Source organism: Grampus griseus (assembly GCF_964374135.1).
Source record: "Grampus griseus genome assembly, chromosome: 16".
Taxonomy (NCBI): Eukaryota; Metazoa; Chordata; class Mammalia; order Artiodactyla; family Delphinidae; genus Grampus; species Grampus griseus.
Window position 1 is genome coordinate 41252895 of NC_139010.1, and position 23828 is coordinate 41276722.

A 23828-nucleotide genomic window follows, 5' to 3' on the forward strand; every position below is an offset into this window, starting at 1 on the left:
CTCAAGGCAGATTTCCACTGAGGTTGTAGATAGTTGTCAGCATTCCTGTCTGTGCATGACCTTGTGCATGGGAGGAAGAGAAGAAGAGAAGCTTGTTGCTCTCTCTACGGGTGAGAAGGTAATTTCCCAGATGCCTCCAGCAGATCTCACCTCATGAGCCAGAAGTGGGCTCTTGCCAGTCGACCTACTCCAGGAAAAAAGGGTGAGGTGAGCATCCTGAGATGCATGGTAACTCTGGGGAGAGAGGAATAATGAAGAGAATTGGGGCTCTGTTGAGGAGGAAGAAGGGGAAGCAACCAGCAATATTCCCCCTAGTCATTTTGTTTTAATGCTACTCTTTTGATGTCTGTTATGCCATAAGGTTTTTGAGTTAGAACTATTTTTTATGTGGCCATATGAGATGTCTTTCTTTTTTTCTGAGTAGTGTGATTTCTCTTTTAAGATGGCAGAGTGAAGCCAAATTTCAAAATATCCATCCTTTTAGACTTGAAGATATGAACAGCAAATGGATAAAAGTTAGCAGAAATATACCAACAGCAAATTCAAAGGACACAGCTGATGGTCAGTAAGAGAAATGAAAGTTTCCAAGAATTCAGAGGGTTTGGCTCAGAGTCGTTCTTCACCTGTCACTATGCAGAGGCTCTGTGAGAGAAAAGGATAGTGAGCAAATACTGCAAAATCCTTAATGGGTGTGGCAGAAGAGTGGGTGAATACAGGCAGTGCTGTGCTGTAGGAGCACTGGGAATTCCAGGTGACTGGAAACCCTTCCCTGAATGTTTCTCTCATGTGACAAAGAAAAGCATACTAGAGATCGTTATTTTGGTACATCCCAGCTGGGAAAGAAGTAGAGAAGAAAGGCAGAATGACAGTAAACCCTGGAGCTGATTATCTTCATCAGTAAACTGGAAGTTAGCAAAACACCTGACAGAAGGCAACCTTGATAAAGGGAGTCTCTGGTGAACAGTAAGTGGAAGAAGCAGCACATAGTGAACCCGGGGTGACAGGGCTACCTTATCTCTTTCATGGACTAGGTAGGGGTGTGCATTGGATAGTCAGGATTTGAAGGAAACGGAATGATTACAAAGGAACAACCTGGGCTGACTCTTTCTGATGGAAATGAAATATCACAAGGTTTGAGGGAATTACAGAATGTTAGGGAGGAGCAGAATATATCCCTGGGAGAAGAGGCTGCTTGTAACCCTAGCCCCTGTTGAGCTGGATCCCTTTTCCTTTTATCACACTCCTGAACCTCCCTTCCCCCAACACACCTGCACAAAGCTGCTAGAATGCAGCACCAGCTGAGGATGTGGCTGGGAGGGGAAAGTTTCCCCTAGACTACACTGTAACACTGACAGAAGTGCTCCGCAGAATATCCTGAGCCACTGAGAAGACACGGCCAGGCCTGTGCACTCACAGCAAGGTGGAGAGGAAGGCACAGTGCCTGCAGAAAAAAGATGCAGTCTGTTCTGGAAGAAATAATAATTTCCCTTCAAAACAGAAGAGTCCTGCACGAGCTATTAAGAAACTGAGTGTCATAGAACATTGGCTCAGAAATGATGATAATAATAAAATAATAAAATAACAGAATGAGGCGGAAAGGGGAAAATATGGGGCCAAGGAGACTCATAGAGAACCAATTTGCAGAATAAACAAATCAGAAGCAGCTAGGAACGGAATAGTCATGGCTGAAAAATTACTGACAGAGCACAGTCTTGAGATATTCAGTGAGTGCAGAAGAAAAAGAAACAAAGATTGAAACAAGTGAAAATGATAGGTGTGGTATTGGACTTCCTGGAGGCGGAGCTGAGCAAGAAGTATGGGCCTTCAGTTTTTTGTTCAAGTTCCTCTTGGAATTAGGTTTTTGGTTGCAGAGAATTGACCACTTTAGACAGCACTCATTTGGAAATGTGTAAGCATTGACAAATGGTGAAAATGAATGTTCATGTTCTTCCTAGAAGAATACCAATGAGATGAAAGATTTATTTATAGCCTGAGATACCAGGAAAATTCCCCTTTGAAGCAATTTGTTTCCTGGCAGTGATACTAAAAGCTCCCTTCCCCCACCACATGATGATTTTCTGTGCTTTGCAGGACCTGGTCTTTTGTTAAATGTAAATACTGACCTGCTGATCTCAGGGCAAGCTGCTTTTCCTATAACCAGAACCCACTTTGTAGGACAGGTTCTATGGAGAAAAAAAATTTTTTTCTTCTGTCAGACATTTATGGTTAATCATTGACATTTTCTACATTAAAAGAAAGTCTCTCAAGTAAGTCTGGGTGATAGGTTAGCATGAAAGAAGAGCAAACAAATCCACTAATGTTTACTTTAGTTGACTAGAAAACTGAACTTTCATTCCTTGCATGTCACCAAGTATGGTTTAGAATCTTTACGTTGTAAATTGCTGTGGGGAGTAGATCATAGAGCAGAAATTGGGTTGCTGGAATGGGCTTGTCATGAATTATTCATTCACTACCTAGTTCCTAGGAAATCAGCTGGAGGAAGTAGTTAGTCCAGTTTGATCACAGGAGTGGTATGCTAAGGGCTCTAGCAAGCCCTTACAAGTCCAGCAGCAGCCACGATGTGCTTCTGCTGGCTGCTGTAGGGCAGCAGCTGCCGTGCATTGCAGGCGGAACCAAGGAACATGCTGCTGGGGGAGAGCTGCACTGAGGACTCCCTGATGCTTCTTGCCAGAAAATGAAGCTTCAGGTAGGAGAAGTGCCCTGTTAGCGTGGCCGGATTTCTCATGGATCTTAGGGATGCCATTAGGCCTTATGGAACAAATCTGCATAGAACTGGAGTTGCTCAAGGGTGCCTCACTAGTGAGGTTGCCAGCCAAAGAAGCTTAGCAGTTTATTTCCATTTTCAAGGGTGTACTTTGTTTCTAACAAAACCGTTCCTTGAAATTGTGAAAAGTATTCTTGTGCCAAATAAACATTTAAGTCTATAAATTATAGCATATGTTTTAATGATATCTCCTACCCTTGGTGTAAAAAATATCTTTTTTATTGACATAATATTGGTCATATAATTTAAAATCATGGAATTATGAGAGAGACAACTTAGTTTATAATTTGCATGAGCACAGCTGCAGACTCCATTGTATTTTCTAGAGGAAAGGCACCTTGGTTCTTTCTGCTGGAGCATTCATTTTGGGAAGATCTTTTAGCTTCTCATCAGATGGGAAATGCATAAAAGATGGAACAGTAACAAAGGGTCTTTGTTCTGTTTGTTGGTATTATTTACTGTGTGTACACGCGCACGCGCACTCTCTCTTTCTCTATCTTTCTCAGTAAGCCAGACATGTAATTTCATTTGGCAGGGACATTCTAATGTTGCCATTTGCATGTCTGTCTTATTTTGTATGGATGCTCTCTCTGTTAACTTTGCTGAGGCTATGAGTTGCTCTTGAGCTGGAGGGACAAAAGTAGTAAAGATGAAAAGAGTCAGCCTCAAGGAATCTGGGCCAAATCGGATATACATATTTCATCATGAAATACCATTTATAGTTTTGAAACTCTTAAGTAAACAAACATCCCTTGAACACATACACTCTGAGCTCTGAGACAACCAGTGAAGATCAGCAGTCTCCTTCTGCATCATTTTCTTAAGCTCCACAAGAGAAAGGGATCTTTGTTCACTCATCATTCCCAAGGGCCTAGAACAGTACTGGGCACATAGTAGGTGGTTAATAAATATGTTCCCTGAATGAGAATGTTCTGTACTAAAGAAAACAGTCTTCCTGCAAAGGTTATAGTATTTACAGTGTTGCAGTTTCTATGAAAACTTTTACAACAAATGTATTCTGAATTGTATTGGTAAACATTTTTCAGGTAACTTCAAGGAATTATGTATTTCTTGGATATATAAAGAGTTTTAAAGCAAGAGAAATTAAAATCCATTCATTTTACTGTTAAGGTTTTTTAACCTTAACAGGTTAAAACATTCATTTTAAATTAAGTTCATTTAAATTCATTTTAAATCTTTTAACCTTAACAGGTTAAAACATTCATTTTAAATGAATGTTAAACCTTAACATTCATTTTAAATTAAGGTTTTTAAAAAAATCAACAGTGAATACAAAGACCTTTCATTTTTTGGTGTAACTTTATTTCATGTTCAAAAAATGAAAATTACTTAATGGAAAATGTATTTGGAAAAGACTGTATTCATCAATACCTTACTAGGAATATTATCATTCTAATCATGCTATGTTACATGTAACATTTTAAAAAGCATTTATCATTCTATGTCAGAAGGCTTTTAAAACTGTAAACCCATTTATTCATAACTTCTAGGGTAAGTTTAAGACTGCAGTATGTTTGGAGCTGAGTGGAGCTAAGCAGGGCAACATATTCCCCATAGATAATATCACATTTGAGAGCTCAGTGGAACCAAAAGGGGTCATCTCTGTTGACTTCTCTCTCCTCCCCGCTCCCACAAAAGCCCACTTTATAAAGGACAAAACTGAAATCCAGAGAACATAGACGAATGGCCCAAGAACAAATGGTTAGCTGTTATGGTTTTACACTTGACCATCTCAAATTTTTTAGTTGCTTGTTACTTTATTATTGCCACATTAAAGCTTAAAAAAATGAAGCAGATAATCACACTATTATAAATTTGGACTGTATTATTTTACTGAAGACAACTATTAGTGCATCTTGCATTACTTTAAATAAATTGTATTAGTTTATTTGTTGAAATACAGTTTTATAAATTGTAGACTTTTCACCGTTTTGTGATGTATTTTTTTTCCTGAGTTAAAATTGTAATGGCTAAATGTGCCCTAAATTTTATTTCAAATTTGGACTTTTTTATCAAATGATATTTTGTTCTATTTTTGTTACTCCTTAAAACTATCTGGGTTTTGCTTTTATTTTTCAGATAGATGTAGATTGTTGCATAATTTTTCTGAGTTCTTTTTACCGACTATATTAGTCTGCTTGGGTTGCCTTAATAAAACCTTACATGTGTGGAGACAGAGAGGTATCTCTCTCCCATCTCAAAGGGATAAGCAAACTGTGGTAAATCCATACAATAGAATGTTACTTAGCTGTGAAAAGGAATGAATTATTGATACATACTGCAGCATCAGCAAACCTTGAAAACATGTTAAGTGAAAGAAACCAGACACAAATGGCCATATTTTGTCTGACTCCGTTTGTATGAAAGACAGAGATAGAAAACAGATGAGTGGTTGCTAGGGGCTTGGAAGAGGGGAATGGGGTTTTGTTTTAGGCTAGTGAAAATGTTCTGGAACTAGAGAGGGATGATGGTTGCTGAACATTTTAAGTATACTAATGTCACTGATTGTGCACTTTAAAATGGTTGAAATGGTAAGTTTTCTGTGTGTTTTACCACAAGAAAAAACAAAAAAGATGAGCTTACAACCAGAAAAGTATTTTTTCAGGAAAAGGTAAAATCATGATTCTCATGAACATATATTAAGGAATTTATTATACTCATGTGATATGAAAGAACTAGCAGATGTTTAACCAGTTCAAAGGAAAAGTCAGAAGAGCACCAATTTATATGAAGGAAATATTGAGAACTGCAAATGGAGACAAAACTGATTTTTCCATGGGAGGGGGGTGGAAGTCAAAAGTCACTCTCAAATAGGACATCACTTACTTATTAAGTACCTACATTGTACAAAGAATTGAACATAGCTCATAGTTTTCCATTGAAACTCAACATTTTCCCCCTATAGTCACCCCTCTTTTGCTAAAAATCTCGTAGAAAAATTATTCTTGATCAAAATTAAGATCCTATTGGATTTGGCCTGATTATTTATATAGGGACAGCAAGAGTGTTAATTTCCCTTATGGGCCTTCTTGAGTTGCTTTGCTGGAAGTTTTTTTAAGGAACATCAGAGTGGATTTTTTAAAGCCTCATTATTTGTGGTCCTAACATTAGGAAGCCAAACCAAGAACTTGCTATCAAATTTCACTTATAGCACCTATAAATTTTCCTAATTTCTTGAGGTCCCCCCAATACTCTGTTTCCTAGGCCTGCCAGGAAGTGGCTTTCCTTACTTGTCTGTAAGGCTGGGAACCTTGTAAGCCAGTTTTTCCAAGAAGGGCTCTGAAAAATACAACCTGAGTTCCTTAAATGTGCCTGGTCGTATCTGATTGAATGAGCACCATCCTTAAATGTGAGCTTAGCTGCAAAATCAGAGTTTCCAATTATGTCCTAGTAAGAAAGAGGACAGATTCTTATTGAACCTATGCAGGTAACTTTATTGCTATGAAGATAAGAATATGCAATAAGAGTTATGAATTCTGGAGGGCTCAGGCAGGGAGAATAAGATATCATTGACGGGTTTCATTTCAGTTTATAAAAGCAGAGTCTACTAAATTATTGTGAGTTAAAGGAAAGAGAAAGAGTTTCCTTATATATTTAGGAAATAGTATCAAGAATGTTTAAAAAAAAAACTAACAATATTCCCTCATCAATTCATTTAACCTTGTTCGATTAGTTCTTATTGCACTGAATCTTGGTAAGAGTTCTGGAAATCATGACTTAGTTCACTGGTATGGTCTCAGAGTTGTTTAAATGATGCCATCAGAAGCCTGTACGCAAAAGTACCTGGTATAGTCCTTTTCCATGGGCCTCTGACACAGCCCTCTAGCCTGTAGCTGATTGCAAGAGCTTTCAAGGAAACATCAGACTAAAATAAACAAACAGAAAATATCTGTAGATGGCAGAAGACTTAAAATGGCTGTGCTTACTCTATTAGTGATAATTTTAAAAATGAAATGTCTTATGAGAGTGTTTATTTCAAGAAACATGTAACTGGCAGGGAAATTTGGCTATTTCTTCGGCATGCAAAACAAGATAATTAAGTCTGTCCCCCCCAAATTTTAGACAAAATAATTATAAACGTAATAAACTCTATATTTAAGGAATGCAATGAACAGTACATCTGATTTATAAAAAATGAATGAGCATAAACTTTACAGAGAAAAAAATCTTCAGATATAATAATCCTTAGACATTAATGTACCATGAATACAACACAAATATATCAGGACTGTCAAGTAAAGAGATTCAGTAAGTCTGAAATAGGTCCTAAACTTTCTGTATATTAATGAAACTCCATAGTAGGTGATGGGAATCCCCAACTGAAAACCATTGGCCAAAAGATGCTAGATTCAAATATTTAAAGTAGTGACCACGTTAACATTTAAAAAAAATAACAGAAATCATGTCTGATAACAGCTACAGAGTACAGAGCAGCATCAGGACTCTGATAAATAGAAATGTATCATGACAGTGCAGTACTGACAGATCTCTTCTCATTTCCTAACTCTTCCCATGCAGTTCATCAATAGTAACAAATCAAGAAAACCTAGTTAGTCTCACTACCTTTCCTTTTATAGGATGAAAAGATAAACCTTTGTGATTTTTCAGGGCTCCCCTGGGAAATCTCAAAGACAGGTTTAGGAGCAAAAGATATCATGAAATTTTGATTTCATTTTATTTTACATTTAGGATTTGATTTTGTGAAGACAAGAAACCAAAAGTTTTCAGGAGATTTGAACATTTAAAAGAGAAATTGGATCATGGGTACTTGAGAAACAATGACTACTCATTTTAATATTTACTCTAGCTTTTTTTTATATATAAATTTATTTTTGGCTGCGTTGGGTCTTCGTTACTGCACATGGGCTTTCTTTTTTTTTTTTTTTTGGTTGCGGCGAGCAAGGGCTACTTTTCCTTGTGGTGCGCAGGCCTTTCATTAAGGTGGCTTCTCTTGTTGCTGAGCACGGACTCTAGGCATGCAGGCTTCAGTAGTTGTGGCTCGCGGGCTCAGTAGGTGTGGCTCGAGGGCTCTAGAGCACAGGCTCAGTAGTTGTGGCGCATGGGCTTAGGTGCTCCGCGGCATGTGGGATCTTCCTGGACCAGGGCTCGAACCCATGTCCCCTGCATTGGCAGGCATTGGATTCTTAACCACTGAGCCACCAGGGAAGCCCAGTGACTACTCATTTTAAAGTGACAATAAACATTTGAAAAATAAGCATAGAAGGTAACATTATTGTAAAGAATTTAACTCTTTCATAAGTGAGGAACCTTTGTTTTCTCCTTAAATCAAGGACATAATAAAGTTAACATAAAAAGCACAGAAAATTAATCTGATAAAACACAGAGTCTGTTACCTAGGGATATTGTAGAGAAGGTAAAGAATAACTCTACTGAGAATAAAGAGGTTAAAGAATAACCTCTTACTGAGAGAAGACCAATTATCAAGAAAATTTATAATTTTAACAGTTAAAATAAAATTCTAGTTTTGCATCAGCATAATATTTGATACTAAAGGAATTACAAGCTCTTTTATGAAATCTCATTAATTAACCCATCAAGGATGAGCCAGCTTGGGCTAGGGCAAATAAAATTCCCTTTCCTCAAACCTACAACTTTCTTGTTTTGTTCTTCACAAGTTCTTTCTCATTCTGGAATAACCAGCCCTTTTATTTTAGGACAAAACTATTTTTTCCCCTTAATAAACCAAAAACCCATCTCATTACTGAACACATAAAGTTGCACCTCTTGTTCACCATTGCTTCTAGTGGTCTCATTCACATGTGTTAGTTTTGACTTTTAACCAAAACAACTTCTGTTACACAGAGGAAACTAGAGGGTGGATAATTGTGAGCTGTCACACATTATCATTTTAGCAGACTAGCAGGGCTAACATCCAGCGTTAATACAACTTTTTATAGCTACACATATTCTTATACAAGTCTTGTAGAGACAAAAATTGAACACGTTTAACAGATTAACAGATTCAAAGATGCAGTCTCTTTGTAGCACATAGAAATATGAAGCAAAAGTATGTAAATTTAAAATTATGCTTACTAATAAATGTTTCAGTATTCTCACTTACACATATTCTAGGCATCCAAATATAAGTTCATCAGAATAATGATTGAATTTGGTTAAACACAGATTTACATTTTTCATAATCTTAAACATTAGGTAGAGGTAATGGTAGTTTTTTCAATCAGAAAACTTATAAGTTTGGGGGCTTCCCTGGTGGCGCAGCGGTTAAGAGTCCGCCTGCCGATGCAGGGGACACAGGTTCGTGCCCCGGTCCGGGAGGATCCCGCATGCCGCGGAGCGGCTGGGCCCGTGAGCCGTGACCGCTGAGCCTGCGCGTCCGGAGCCTGTGCTCCGCAACGGGAGAGGCCACAACAGTGAGAGGGCCGCGTACCGCAAAAAAAAAAAAAAAAAGAAAACTTATAAGTTTGGGGAAAATACCCAGATAGAATAAAAATCTATGCTTATACTTAACACTGATAAATCAGAAAAGACATAGCTATGTTTATTAAACTATAAATATGAAGCCAGTCTCATTTGCCAAAAGTTTGCCTAAATTATGTTAATCTGATTTCTTAAGACATTTCTGAATTGGTTTCTGTAGGGATGTTTTTATAATCTAGCACACTGAAAGTATTAGAATTTCACCTTCCCTACTTTCTAGGAATTTTAGGAATACTCTATTTATACAAGTACTTACCTATATAAGTCAGCTTCTGGTTCTAGATTCCCTTAATATCAGAGATTTTATAATCTAATAAGATTTATAATCTAATTTAATACCATTCCTAGGTTGAAAATTATTACATCTTCACACAATGAAAGTTAAAGACCTTTCTGAATGACAGACACATAGACATGCAGACACAAAGCTTATAGCTTCAATTCCAAAATTTCAGCCATGGGTCAAGAGTAAACATAAAATTACAAAATTCATTGGTCTGTATCAAAGAGCTGTTTTCTTTCCTGTGGCTATGAGTTCTTAATTGACTTGAGCTCTGAACAGACAAATAGACAAACAGAAAAAAACTAACAAATCAGATTATCTATAGTCTTACCCATTAACCCATTTATAGAAATACAGAGGTTATAAAGATGATGAGACCATAAAACCAAATTCCCAATGGAAAATAATTTATCAGAGGTAAACAAATCAAGGCAAATATAGTAGAGAGCCAAAGTTCTCTCCATTCCAAGCAGATCCCAGTTTTCCCTCCCAGGATATTTGAATAGGATAGGATCATGTGGTGTGAATAGGATAGCTCTAAGAGATGGCTCTGACTGTCCTAAAGGAATTAATGTTATCCTGGCCTTCAGCCATTCACTGTGGCAAGGAGTAGGGGCAGAATGTTGCTAGGAAACAGAAATTCCCTCCTAGCTCAGACAGTGGCTAGACCAAAAGACTGGCATTAGTTACCAGCCTATGCCTTTGATGAGAAACAAATAAATGGATAGCAACTTAACTGTAACAGAATTTGGCACCAGGACCTGGAGAGTTGCAAGTAACAGACCCTAATGTGGAAATTGACCAAATGGATTTAAGTGGTGAAAGATAGGCAATCTCTTGTCAACAGTGATTGTTTTAGGCCAGTCAGCACCCACTCCTAGAGCTGGGAGTGGGAACCAATCCTACTGAAGGGCAAGGCTGGGAAAATCAGGGCAAAGGTGTCTAGTTGAAAGCAAATATTAGGACTTTCTAATATTCCCCTTTTGCAGAAAAGTAAAATATTAAACTTTAGATTTTCTTGTACTTTTATTTCCCAAATTGAGCAATTTGATTATGATATCATGGGCATGGATTTCTTTTAGTTTATCCTTTTTTGAGTTCATTCACCTTCTTTAATCTGTAGGTGTATGTCTTTCTCCAAACTTGGGAAAATTGTAGCAAGTATTTCTCCAAATATTTTTCAGCACTGTAATTCTTCTTTACTTTTTGGATTCTACTGATAGGACTGTTAGACTGTTTTGCTTCACAGATCCCTGAGATCTGTTCATATTTTTTAAAAAATCTTTTTTCCTCTCTGTTGATTAAATTGAATACTTTTTCTATCAAGTTCTTGATTCTTTTATTCTGTCATCTCTCTGCTATTGAGTCCATTTTACTTCAAGAGTGTTGTGATTGCTCGTTTGAGTATATTTATAATGGCTGCTTAAAGTCTCCATCAGATCTCAGCACCTCTATCATCTTGTTATTAGTGTCATCTTGTTACTGGTGTCCCATCCTTTATTTTTAACCTGTTTGTATTTACGTATTTACAGTGTTTTTCTTGTAGGCAGCATGTAGTTATGTCTTGCTTTTTTATTCAGTCTGAAAATCTCTGACTTTTAATTAGGGTGTTTAAACTGTACAGTTCACATACACACACATAAATACATACACCTGTATGTGTATATAGCTAAACTTTTATATTATAACTGTACATTCATAAATAGTTGTAAAAAATGATAGAGAAATCATGTATTCTTACCCCACTCCCTCTTTCTTCTCTTTTTCCTCCTATCAAATGCTTTCTAAGAATTCCTTTTTGTTTTATCTATGGTGTTAATAACTATATATCTTTGTATAGCATTTTCAGTGTTTGCTTATCTTTGGAAGTTTTGATTTGATTGTTTTTTATATCTTAAATCTCTTTAACTTTTTGAACATTTGGAAAACAGTTATAATAGTATTTTGATGTCCTTTTCTGCTGATTCTAACATGTGTACCAGTTTTAATTGACTATTCTCCTCATTAGAGGTCATGTGTGATTCCTTCTTTGCATCTCTGGTATAAATAATTTCTACTGCATACCAAAGTGCAGAGCAAAGCACTTGTATGATTGAGTTGCTGCCTGAACTAGTTACATTTTTTAATGGAATATAATTTTTACTTGAAAGAATAACAGTCAAACTATAGTTATTTTGACTTGGGTATTTGGCAAACATTTTCTCTAAATTGAATTAATGAGCCAGTCTTTCACTTTAAGGAAAGCAAGCAACAGTTTTCGTTGCCAAATTTGAGGTTTCTAAGCAAAAATTAGAATATCAGAAAACTTGTATCCATCACTGTGAGCTTAGTAGCTTTTCAATAATTAAAGATTCTTCTGATGCAATTGATGGTCATATTAATGAGTGTGTGGGTTTTTGATATTGCATAATAAAATATGTCAGTCTTGGAGATTTGCATAATTCAGTGAGCCAATAATCTCTAAATGGCCAAGGTGTGATGTTATAAAGTCAGGCATGGTTAAGAGATTGTTTCAAAGAAAGATGGGGCAGTTGATTTTAATGGAGTATTAAAAGTTCATTGGGCTTCCCTGGTGGCGCAGTGGTTGAGAGTCTGCCTGCCGATGCAGGGGACACGGGTTCGTGCCCCGATCCGGGAAGATCCCACATGCCGCGGAGCGGCTGGGCCCGTGAGCCATGGCCGCCGAGCCTGCACGTCCGGAGCCTGTGCTCAGCAACGGGAGAGACCACAACAGTGAGAGGCCCGCATACCACACACACACAAAAAAAAGTTCATTAATATCATTTCAGAATCTAAATGCCAGGTAACTGTTGAGTTTTTGTGTAGTACAAAGAATAATATCCAAAATTGTTTCATGGTTATTAAAATACATATTCCTTTTCCAACTACGTAACTGTATAAAGCCAAATAGTCTTCATTTACTTCAGTCAAAACAGCATATCAGAGGAGATTGAATGCACAAGCAGATATGAGAATCCAGCTGTCTTCTATTAATTAGACAATAACAAGATTCATAAAGATGTAAAAACATGCTACTCTGCTCACTTTAGTTGTTTGTTTGGAAAAATAGTTTTTCATAGAAATGTTATTTATTTTAATTTGGTTTATTGTTAATTCTAAATAAATTAAGAGATTCATATTTTTTAAATTGTCCATTTTAATTTCTAATATGGTAAATATCAATAGATATAACTCACATAAACAAAAGGTTTTTGGAGTCCTCGGTAATTTTTTATGTTGTGAAGGAGTCCTGAGACCAAAGGTACTGCTGTTCCTCCTGGCATGGCATATATATTCCAGGGTGGCTGAGGGCAGGAGGAATGCTGGAGAAAGGAATAGCAGTTTCAGGAAAGGAAAATGTTTTCCCAGAAACCCTCAAGGGTAATATCTTTAGAGAGAACTTTCTTAGATATTTACCCTTCGTTGCAAAATAGTGTGAGAAAGTGAGAACTTTTGGTTGGGTCTGCTGCTGCTCAGAATAAAGTTGGAGTTCTGTTGGTGGTGATGGATATTGAGTAGACAGTTACCCATGTCTGTTACACATAAGTTGGTGTGTGTGTGTGTGTGTAATGACTGGTCATGTTCAGAGTTTCAGGGAGACTCCCACATGAAGTTCTTTTGTTTGACTACTTTATACAGAGTCCCCAAAACTTGCTTAGACACCTCACCTCATTGTCTTCTTGTTAATTCTTGGCTTTTTCCAGGGCACGTTTGGTCTCAGTAGGCTCTGCATCTTGGCTCTACCCGCAAGGTACATTTTATTGGAGTCACATATGGACTTGCAAAATCATTTACAGGACTGATTAAATTGTGAAATGTCCCATATTTTTCAACAGAGCTTCTCTTTATCTTTGTGATTTGGTAACTTTTTACATTAACAAAACTTTCCTTTCTCACACCTTAACTCAGTTTTTTCCAATCTATTTATCAATCTGTTCCCTGACTGACTTATTTGTATTAACTCAATTGTGAGCTCACTGCCATCTTTTGCACAGAAATTTACCTTTTCAGTAGTCATGATTTGCTTTATAAAAAATGAGTCATAGCCTTTATGGATTATTCTGGCCTGGGATTTAGAATCAGACTTGCATCTTAAAGTGTGGCCTGGGGACCAGCAGCATGGGAGTTACCTGGGAGCTTATAAGAAACACAGAATCTCAACCTTCCTCAGACCTAACAATCTGCATTTTAGCAAGTCCGTAAGTAATTCAAGTGCACAAATTTTCAGAAGGACTGGTCTAAGGGAGACAACAAGTGAGAAGAGGGCATGGAGCTGTGTTCTGAGGAGGCTTCTTGTTTAATGTAGACAAAAAGAGTCCATAAAGAGATGTGGAGATGAGAGCCAGACAGGGAGGGAGGTGTATGGTATAGCAGTGTGACATCTCCATGCCCTCTGAGGAAGGGAGGGTGCAGTGAGGCTCTCGTCTCTCCCAGGGTTACAGGATGGTGGGACCCACTGAGCAGTGACGGAACGTATTAGAGACTGTGTGAAGATAATTTGCCAGGGTTTTTATCACTTAGGCATTGAAGCTTAATTTCAGCTTGAACTGGATTGGAACTCTTTTTCTCTTTGTTATGCCTCGTTCCAGTTCTCAACATTGATGTTTGGCAAACTTTCCTTCTTCTCATTGGGAAACTTGACATTCTGACTGTAGGAGAGAATGGTGTCACCCACTCTACCTGATGTAATTTACGTATGTGCTTTTTTTATGTCATTCACCTTTTCCCTAGATGTACATTCCTCATTGAAACACTGTTTCAAGGCACTTCTGTGGTAATGTTAACATTGGCACAGGCCTAGGAATTAGATTTATTTTTGTCGGTATTCTGTGACTGATAACAGTTGTTTGTATATGGCAATTGCATAGTAAATAAGTATGGAATGAATGAGAAACTGACTTGAATGAGTCCTGGGATTTGCTTCCTTTCAGTAAGTCCAAATAAGTGTAGCAGTGTTTAAGGAAAAAAAACCCAAAAATATGATCTTTTGAAACTGAATTGTTACTTTCCTACCAAGTAGTGGAGAAGCAATACCAAATATTGACAGCTTTCAGCCTTTAAAACATCTGTATCTTCTGGGGCTGGCTGTTTGATTTTACCAGGTAAAATATTGAATTATTCTAACAAGGAAGACAGAATAAAGGCTTTACATCATTAAATTTATTTCTCAAGTTCATAAAGTAAAGAGCAACCTTTAGATCTCAGTCTGGATTTATAATGTTACCTAGCTTAACAGCTAGGCTTCTCCCTAACTCAGTACCATTCTTTACGGAATAATGAATGTCAGAAGGTCTAGGACGTGAATTATTGCTGCTCAGAACTTTTCTGTAGATTTCCAGACCGTGTTATGGCCATTTCTTGTAAGGTAGCAGGTAATTTGATAGTGATTATAATTGGTTTTCTGTACAAATCATCCAAAGCATATGGTATCTTTGTTTTAATTTAGTAGACTAAATTAAAATTTACTAGTAAATCACCAACAGATGAGCCTTTAAGTTGGATTCCCAGCAGTGCCTATGTTTGTCCCTAGTACGTTCTTGACTCATGAATGAAACTTGAATGATTATAAATTTACTTTTTCTGTGGACAGAGGGACTCATTTCCCAGAGAGGTAGATTTTGGTGATATATTGCCAACACCTTGAACACACTTTATACTTATTTCTTTTCCTTTATAACTATCTAATTGACGAACTTAAGAAAGACCAAGAAACATTCTGTGAGACTAAACACTTAATAGCACTGTCTGTACTGTATTACATTTAAGAGACTTGAACTCCTATTCCTGCTCAGATTTATAAAGTAAGGGAGAATTTAATAAAATTATTCCCAAAATTACACAAACACATTGCTATAAAGACAACATTGCCGAAACACGTGCTGACTGCAGGCTACTTGGGAGGTCTTGAAACACTTCTTCATCATCATTTTAGTCATATCAAGTGTTCAGGAGCCAAGTGTACAGAAGTCAAGGCAGTCTGTGATTTGGTGGATTGAGAGGAAGGAGAAAGTCAAAATTTTCTTGGTGGCCAGCTTTCTTTAAGGAGAGCCTTGGTGGAATGGAATCAGCTGTTCCTCAAAGGAGCTTTTAAATGAGCCACCAGTTCCTTTGTACTTCCTTCTGATCAAAGAATTTTACCTACATCTCAGCCTTCTCTGATCTTCACCATGGTTATTGCATGGCGTGTGAACTGAAAACGAGAATAGATAATTTAAAAAATACACGTTAAGATCATCTCTTCCATTTGTAATAGTTTTTTTATTTAACTCATTTGATTTAGAGCAAGGCTGAGTGGATTCAGGGAAGGTTACTTTATTATTTTTAAAAATCAGATTTACATTTGGAACATTTGCTTTTTTTAGAAGTTTATAGTGTGGAATATTATTGTATTCGTTTGCTAGGGCTACCATAGCGAAGTACCACAGACACAGACTGGGTGGTTTAAACAACAGGAATTTATTTCCTCACAGTTCTAGAGGCTAGAAGTCCAAGAACAAGGTGTCAGCAGGTTTTTCCTGTGGACCCTTTTGCTTAATGTGTAGATAGGTGGTATCTTCTCCCTGCATCTTCTGTGTATATCTGTGTCCTAATTTCCTCTTCTTCTAAGGACACCATTCATATTGGATTAGGGCCCAGCTTTAATGGCCTCATTGTAACATAGTTACAATGTTAAAGATTCCCACCTCCAAATGTAGTGGCATTGTAAGTAATGGGAGTTAGGACTTCAACATATAAATTGGGGATGGGAGGTTAACAATTCAGTCTGTAACAATTGTGTATCAGGGAGGTCAATTTAAAAGCAGAAAGAACAGGTAGAATTACAGGAAGAAATGAAGAGAACATAAATGAAGGCATTGACAATAGAAATGGAGATGGGATTTGAGATTGAGAGACATTAGGGAGGAAGAATTTGTTTTTAAGACTTTGTGACTTGAAGGTGGAGGAGTGTGAGACGGAGGAGGCTAGCAGGACTCTCAGATTTCTCTAACCCAGGAGGACAAACAGGCTTGAGGGAGTAGGTGTGAGCTGTGCAGTATCCCTGCAGAGTACCCAGCACTTTGCAGCCAGACAGCCTGGGTGGGGTCATCTGTCCTGCTTTCCCCTTCCACATCTTATAGCAGCTCCTCATCGCATGGACCACGTGGTATACAACTGAACACGCAGCTTCTTGCTTCTGAACCTACACTTGAATGCTTCTTAAGATACTTACTACTGCCGTCTTATTTTTACAGTTAGTTCCAAATTCCTGTTCTTTTCTTGTTAATAAATTCCTTTAGGGCAAGGACTATTGTTTTATTCATCTTTGCCAAATTCTCCAGTATCTCATAGCTGGCCTGGTGCATAATAGTTTGTGCACAGCAAATTGTAGTTGAGGGAATGATTTGTTAGTAGGATTGTTATGTTCAATTACTTGTTTGCCCATTTTAATCAAAGCTTGATACTTAACACCTGTTTGGTTTTTTGCAGCATGAGAAGACTTTGGGACATTCCATGAGTCATTCAAGTAACATTTCTAAGGTAGAGTGCTACTGAAATATGTTATTTTTGTAGCTTGGGGTTTTTATATTCTTATACCTGGCATGTGTTTACACTTTTCTCTTTTAAAGACATAAAGTTATCAGTTCATTACTTTAATCCGCTCTGGGACCATGTGAGGTATATAGCAGTTATATTTTTCTAGTGAGGCAATTCTAGATTTGTGTTGGGGGGAGTGACTGATAGGAGAAAACCCCATTTCTTCCAGTAGAAATTGTTTACTTTCAGGTAAAAGAAATCTCAGAGAGTCACCAGAGAATCTGTCACCTCAATTAGGAATGCATTTGCCTGATGGTAATAAAAAACCAACTCTACTGACTTAAATAACTATAGATTTCTGTTGTTCTGATGACAAGATGTCTGGAGGTGGATGGTTCAGGGCTGACGCAGTGCTCACAGATGTTGCCGGGGATCTAGGCTCCTTCTGCTTTCTTTGTGCCACCTTCCTTGGCACGTTGTCATCCTCATGTTTGATCTCAAGGTGGGAGCTGGACCTCCAGGCACCCTGGCTGTGGTCTGTCAGCTGAGAGTGACCCTTTTCAACAGGAAGGCAAAAGCTTTCCCAGAAGCGCCCCTCAGCTGCCTGACTTCTGCTTACATCTCACTGGCCAGAACTGGATCATAAGACCCCCGCCAGCTGGAACGTGGCTAGGAAAAGGAGGGCAGAGGGGTGAATCGGCAGCCAACAGCACCTGATACACCTGTGGGGTAGTCACTTGAGGAGCCTGCCGGGAGCACATCAGATGCTAGGGGTGACCCCGGAGCCAGCAGACGGTGTCTCCCATGCCGTGAGCTTGCTCCCATGCACTGCTCATCTCTCAGCCTAGACACGGGCTCTAGCCAACCCGTTGTCCATACAGGTGTGTCTATGAAGGTTCCTTGCAAAGATGGATTTTCTCTCGCATCATGTCTGTGTCAGATCCTGACAGGAAGATCTGAATAGTGTGGCAAAACCTATTCTGCTGTCTCAGGCCTCTTAATTTCTCTAAAATAAACAGTGACATTATATGCCAAATGTTTTTTATTCATATCACTCTATAGTATACTTTTGAATTAAAAGTAGAATGTAGAAAATCCTTTAAGACATTAATCATCTGTTCTTAGGCATACTTGTGATCTAATCATGTCATTCTGCCACTGAATTTTGCATGAAAAGAAAAGTCCACAGTGCTTAGTGTGCCTAAAGGCCATTTACAGAGTGCTTCTTGGTTCATTGCTGACCTGACCTTCCCCCAGACCAGTGGAGGGTAGCTTCAGCCACTTCATATAACTACCTTTCACCAAATACTGTCTGCTGTTCCAACCTCCTTTTCTTTTCTTTTGCTGTTCCTTCAGCCAGGAATGCTGGAGCTATAGAACTGTGTAGTGGTAGATCATTACTGTCTGAGTAAAATGGCCAGTTTTGCCCTACTACTTTTTGAAGGAGCTGTCCAACATATAAGCATAGAGAAAAGTAAGAAGGCATAGATCTAAATGGCCTGTCTGGTTAAGTTGAATTAAACATTTTAAAAGCACACAGTAGCACTCATTGCCTTGCTCCAATGGCTAAGAGCAGTTCTGAAAGATGTTATTATCCTGTGCCTCAGATAACATGTTTCTTGTTTGTTTATGGTTTTAGTAAGATTTTATTTGAAGGAAAGTTTCCTACTATAGTTAAAAAAGTTTGTAAACTCATGGCTTACAATGTCTAGAGGAACATTTGTTGGGCTTGTCACAGGCCTGGAGCATGGGCCTTCTGAGTTGCTCTGTGAGGGTGTTAGAGGGTTAGGTGGACAAGGGTTTCTAGCCATGTGACTTTGAGGAAGGCTACTCCTCTGAACTTTAATTTCTTGATGAGTAAAATTAGGGTAATTATACAACCTTCAGGCTTGCTCTGAGACTTAGGGATAATGTTGGCAAGGAGCCATGGGACAGCTTCCTCATTGCAATGAGTCAGTAAACTGACTCTTGTCAAACTTGGTTGAACCCTGGTGATCTTAGGTTGATTGGGTCAGGATAGTCCTTGATGGTAGCTATTATTATGTCGTTCCTGATCAAAGACAGAACCATAGGCAGACTTCGTTTCATTGCATTTCACTTTATTGTACTTTTCAAATATTGCGCTTTTTACAAACTGAAGGTTTGTGGCAACCTTGCATTGAGCAAGCCTGTCGGCACCATTTTTCCAACAGCATTTGCTCTCTTCTTGTCACTGTGTCATGTTTTGGTAATTCACTAAATATTTCAAACTTTTTCATTAGTATTATTATATTTGTTATGGTGATCTGTGATCAGTGATCTTTGATGGTACTATACGACTTGCTGAAGCCTCAGATGATGGTCAGCATTTTTTAACAGTATTTTTAAATTAAGGTATGTACTTTCTTTTTTAGTTATAATGTTACTTCAAAGTTAATGGAGTACAGTATAGTGTAAACATAACTTTTATGTGCACTGGGAAACCAGAAAATTTGTGTGACTGGCTTTATTGCGATACTTGCTTTATTGCAATGCTCTGGAACTGAACTCACAATATCTCTGAAGTATGCCTGTATATGCTTTAAGATAAATATCACCTGGGGGTGAAAATTAAGAAGTCTAATCAAAACTCTGGCTTTTTTCCTTTTTTCCTTCTTGCACACATTTTTATTGTGTGTTCTCTGTGCCAGGCACTGAGCTCTAGGTGCTAGCATAAAATGATGAGCAAAACAAACAAGGCCGCTGACATGGAGCTTTCCTGTAGGCAGGGTTGGAATTTTCTGAAAAAGAAGTTTTAGCTCCACACTTCCACACTCTTAGAAACAGGGGTACTGTGAAAGCCTCAAAGCTTTCAGAGCAGAAAGAAGATTTGGGTCTATTGCATTTCCACAGCAGGAGTTCCTGCACACTTAACTGGGATCAAAAGAAAACCTCAGGAGTGGGGAGTCTTGTGTGCTCACACCACTAACTTCCCAGTGATCCCCTCAGCATGAAATTTTGTTGTAAAATGGGAGCCTCCTTAATTAAGTATGTTAGGCATGAACCAGTTAAATGGGGCTGCAGAACAGAGGGCAGGACTGCTGTGCAAGATAACTAGTTTTTTTTGTTTTGTTTTGCGGTACGCGGTCCTCTCACTGTTGTGGCCTCTCCCGTTGCGGAGCACAGGCTCCAGACGCGCAGCCTCAGCGGCCATGGCTCACGGGCCCAGCCGCTTCGCGGCATGTGGGATCTTCCTGGACCGGGGCACAAACCCGTGTCCCCTGCAGCGGCAGGCGGACTCTCAACCACTGCGCCACCAGGGAAGCCCAAGATAACTAGTTTTTGAGAATGCAGTTCTTCCTTGTATTTATAAAATGGACCTGTTGTTTGAAGCTACTTTTAGGCCAAGATATGTAAAACTCTTATCTTCAGTGTAGCAAACATACTTAAGCAGATGCTTCATACCCTTGAGATGGAAGATACAAAGAAAGTTCAGACCATGGACATGTTTTATGCTACCTGAGATCTCTGCTGTCTTGTCAAGAGACTTTTCCTGCCAGCTCAGCCTCTAGCTGGATTTCAGGCTAGTTTGTGCTCACATTAGTCAGTCACCTGCAGTCTGCATTATGCTCCTGTTAAAAAACTAGTACAAAATGTTCTTTCGATGTGTTGCCTAAACTCTTATTCTATCACCCACCACTGGTCCTGATTCTGCCCTTTGTGAACTAGAGCTCTGACAGACAAGGGGATTTGGGAGGCTGTGTGGTGCAGAGAGGGGAAGGGCTAGAGGTAGGGTCTCTGCTGTAGGAGTGATGTTCAGCCCCTGGCTGACAGGTGGCCTTCACTCCCAGGGTGACTTGGAACACGGGCTGGTGGGGGGAATGCAGCGAGATACTGACACAGCCTTCGGGGGACTTGGGTGATCACGGAGGCTGCTCCTGGAAGGCCTGCCATGTTAGGGTGAGATGACGTGACTCCCTGTCCAGGGGTGTTGTACCACCACTGCCCACCAGCTGCAAGCTGTCTCATCGCTCGGCATAAAGTATCCTCAGTTGTAACGTATACAAGGAGGCCCAGTGCAGCGTTTAGGAGTATTGCATGAGTTCAGATTTTGTCCAACACTTAACTGTGTGCAAGACATTATGCTTTGAATGCTGAACTAAACAGAGAAGAGAGGAATAAGTAGAGTGCCATAAAATACCCGCAGACAGAATTATTATGAAGGTGAAAGAAAAGGGGCTAAGGTACAGAATTATGAGGGACCGAAGTTAAAAGGGCTGCTCGGAGAAGATATGGCTGAGGAGGGGATACTTAAAGCAGGACATAAAAGGTAAAAAGGAGCTGGCCAGAATGGGGTTAAACTGTAGTAGAAAACTGGTTTGTCACCTTCTTGGGAAATCCAGTTCTTTAGGTAAAGATGAAAGGCAGGTATTTGCAGCCTTGGTCACTGGGAGTGATGGCTGTCATGGCCACCCAGTTGCAAGGTACCTGTAAACCCTGGGGCTGTGTTGGTTGGGACCATTCCAGTGAGGACCACTGTACTTTGACCTAAAACCCTTTAGAGGAAGGTTAGAATTCCCTGAGGCGGCTTAAACTCACTCTGTCCGAATAGAATTTTTTAAGATAAAAGGAATTGGCCTAGGCCAGGTTCACTGAGGGGGCTGGGCTTTCTTGAGCCTCTGCTGATACCTCTCAAGGGAGCCTTATGTACGGGAAAGGGCAGCACACAGACATGGCGTTAGTTTACTGAGAATGCTGAGGGAAGCATTCTTATTCAACCCGGGGAATTGGATTTGGTCCAGGTGACACAATTTCTTGAACAAGTTCATGATTGGCAGCACTTACCACAGGGAGATGGCAGTGGCAGGCTAGACATCCATCATGAAGCCTGGAGCATGGGTGCCCTCCTCCCTGCAGCCAAGCAGGTTCACTAAGCTCCAGCAGTTGCTGAAGACTGGTACCTGGCAGAATATTTTAGAGCTCTGCATAATTTTATTCAGATACCATGAACATTATGTGCCTGCCTCTGGTTAATCAAGTATTCCTGGGTAGAAGTCAGATTGGACATGTTTAACGAGCACTTAAAATTATTGCTGTTCTGTTGTTTGGCAAGCAAATCTCAATGAATTTGAGCATTGACTCTCCTGGAGCTCTTGAATATTTTCTAGTTAATGTTGCCGTTAGGTAGGAATGAGATACAGCAGAATGTCACATGTCAGATGTAAATACAGCCTTAGGATGGTGGCTTGCTGGCCACACACCTTGGTGTGATTGTCAAGACCAAGGCCTGCTTCTCTCTGTTTCTGAATACAGAGTTAACCAGTGACAGACTTAGGTTACTCAGACCTATGGGTTAAGTATAAGGCGAATGTGCCTTTCTTAATTTATACTGAAGAAAACAACTATCCCAAAGACAAGATACTTATTTTCATGCAGTAGAAACAAGGAGAATGAATTGGTGGAGTTGAATGGCATCAAGTGGTAACAGCCTGCTTCACGTGTGTCATGAGCACCACATAGCTTCACTCTGGGTCCTGATGGAGCTCCATGGTCAGTGTCTTGCTGTTTGGCTCCCCTCTTATAAAGATTGATTGACCGTATTTTCTTTTCTTTTTTTTTAGCCTTCTGACTGGTTACAGTTTAATTTTTGGCTGAAACTCTAGACCAGCAGTTTTCAGTTTGCTTTTGGATCTCCTGGCAGGGAGAGGGAGAAGGTTAAACCCAGTTTCATAATAATACGAAGACATTATTTGCTTTTATTACTCTCATTCTCTCACAGGTGTACAGTGGAATTTCCAGAGACTGAGTGGCATGCAAGATGGCATCTTCTCTCTGACACTAATGGAATGTGTGCTGGTGGTCTTGTGTTTTAAAAACTTCTAATATTTGGTTGATGTAACCCACATAAACATAAGAATGAAGCTCTTTGGGGGCCTCCGTTTTTTTAGCGTGTTAAGGGGTCCTGAGACCAACAAATTTGAGAACCTCTGTTTTAGACATATTAAAAGAGACACAGTTACTCCAGAGTGTCCTTGTTTTATTTAGTCACCAAGTGTTCATTGAACACCTCCTGTGTGCTAGGCACTGTGCAAGGCTGAACAGCAGCAGCTTTTTGGTGAACATATTGTTCCAGTAACATCTTTTTATAAACCTTGACAAGTGCCAGGAAAGAAATGAACGGAGTACAAGGACAATGAATAATAGGGGTGAAAAGCCCTTTTTGAGGAGAAACCTGAGGAACAGCCAGTTGTGCTGGGTGGGGTGTGGCAGCATCCCCAGGAGGAGCAAGAGGTTGTGGAGTGCTCGGTGACCAATGCCGAGTCGCAGAGCAGAGAGGGAGGCTGGGCTTGGGGCGTTGGGGCCAGCAAAGGGGTTTCAAGCAGGTCCATGAATATTCTTTTAGATTGTGGGTCGGGGAGGGCGTGTGCTTAAAGAGAGAACTGATTTCATTTGTCACCTAACACATTTGGCTTTAGAGGAAGAGCCTTAACATTAAGTTTGGGGTCATCTTTCTTGTCTCCTGTGTTCCTTGTCAGTCGCATTCTCCCAGGCCAAAGGTTCACCCGCCAGGTGAGTAGCCTGGGCAGAAGCTTTTCTCATCCCAGTGAGTGGACAGTGGTTGCCTCTGTTGGAATGGGGGCATTTCATCACAGATATACCTGCAAGTTTACTCTGTAGACCATCAAGCAGTAGTAGTCCACCTGGAAGCCTTCTACGCAGTGGACACATTCCAAGAATGGTGTGTGTCACATTTCTGCATCTCTGACTTTATTTGCTCCTCATAGTAGCCCTGTGGATTATTGACCT

The 23828-nt window shown here is 39.4% G+C and overlaps 1 protein-coding gene across 2 annotated transcripts in view; it reads left to right on the forward strand.

Annotated features, from left to right (window-relative positions):
* Positions 1-23828, forward strand: part of MARCHF8 (membrane associated ring-CH-type finger 8) — a 118555-nt gene that overhangs the window by 77881 nt on the left and 16846 nt on the right. For both annotated transcript variants that reach the window (XM_082673016.1, XM_082673017.1), the window contains exon 3: positions 17016-17066. In XM_082673016.1, coding sequence (XP_082529142.1) covers positions 17016-17066 — 51 coding nt within the window. The remainder of the gene's footprint in view (positions 1-17015; positions 17067-23828) is intronic.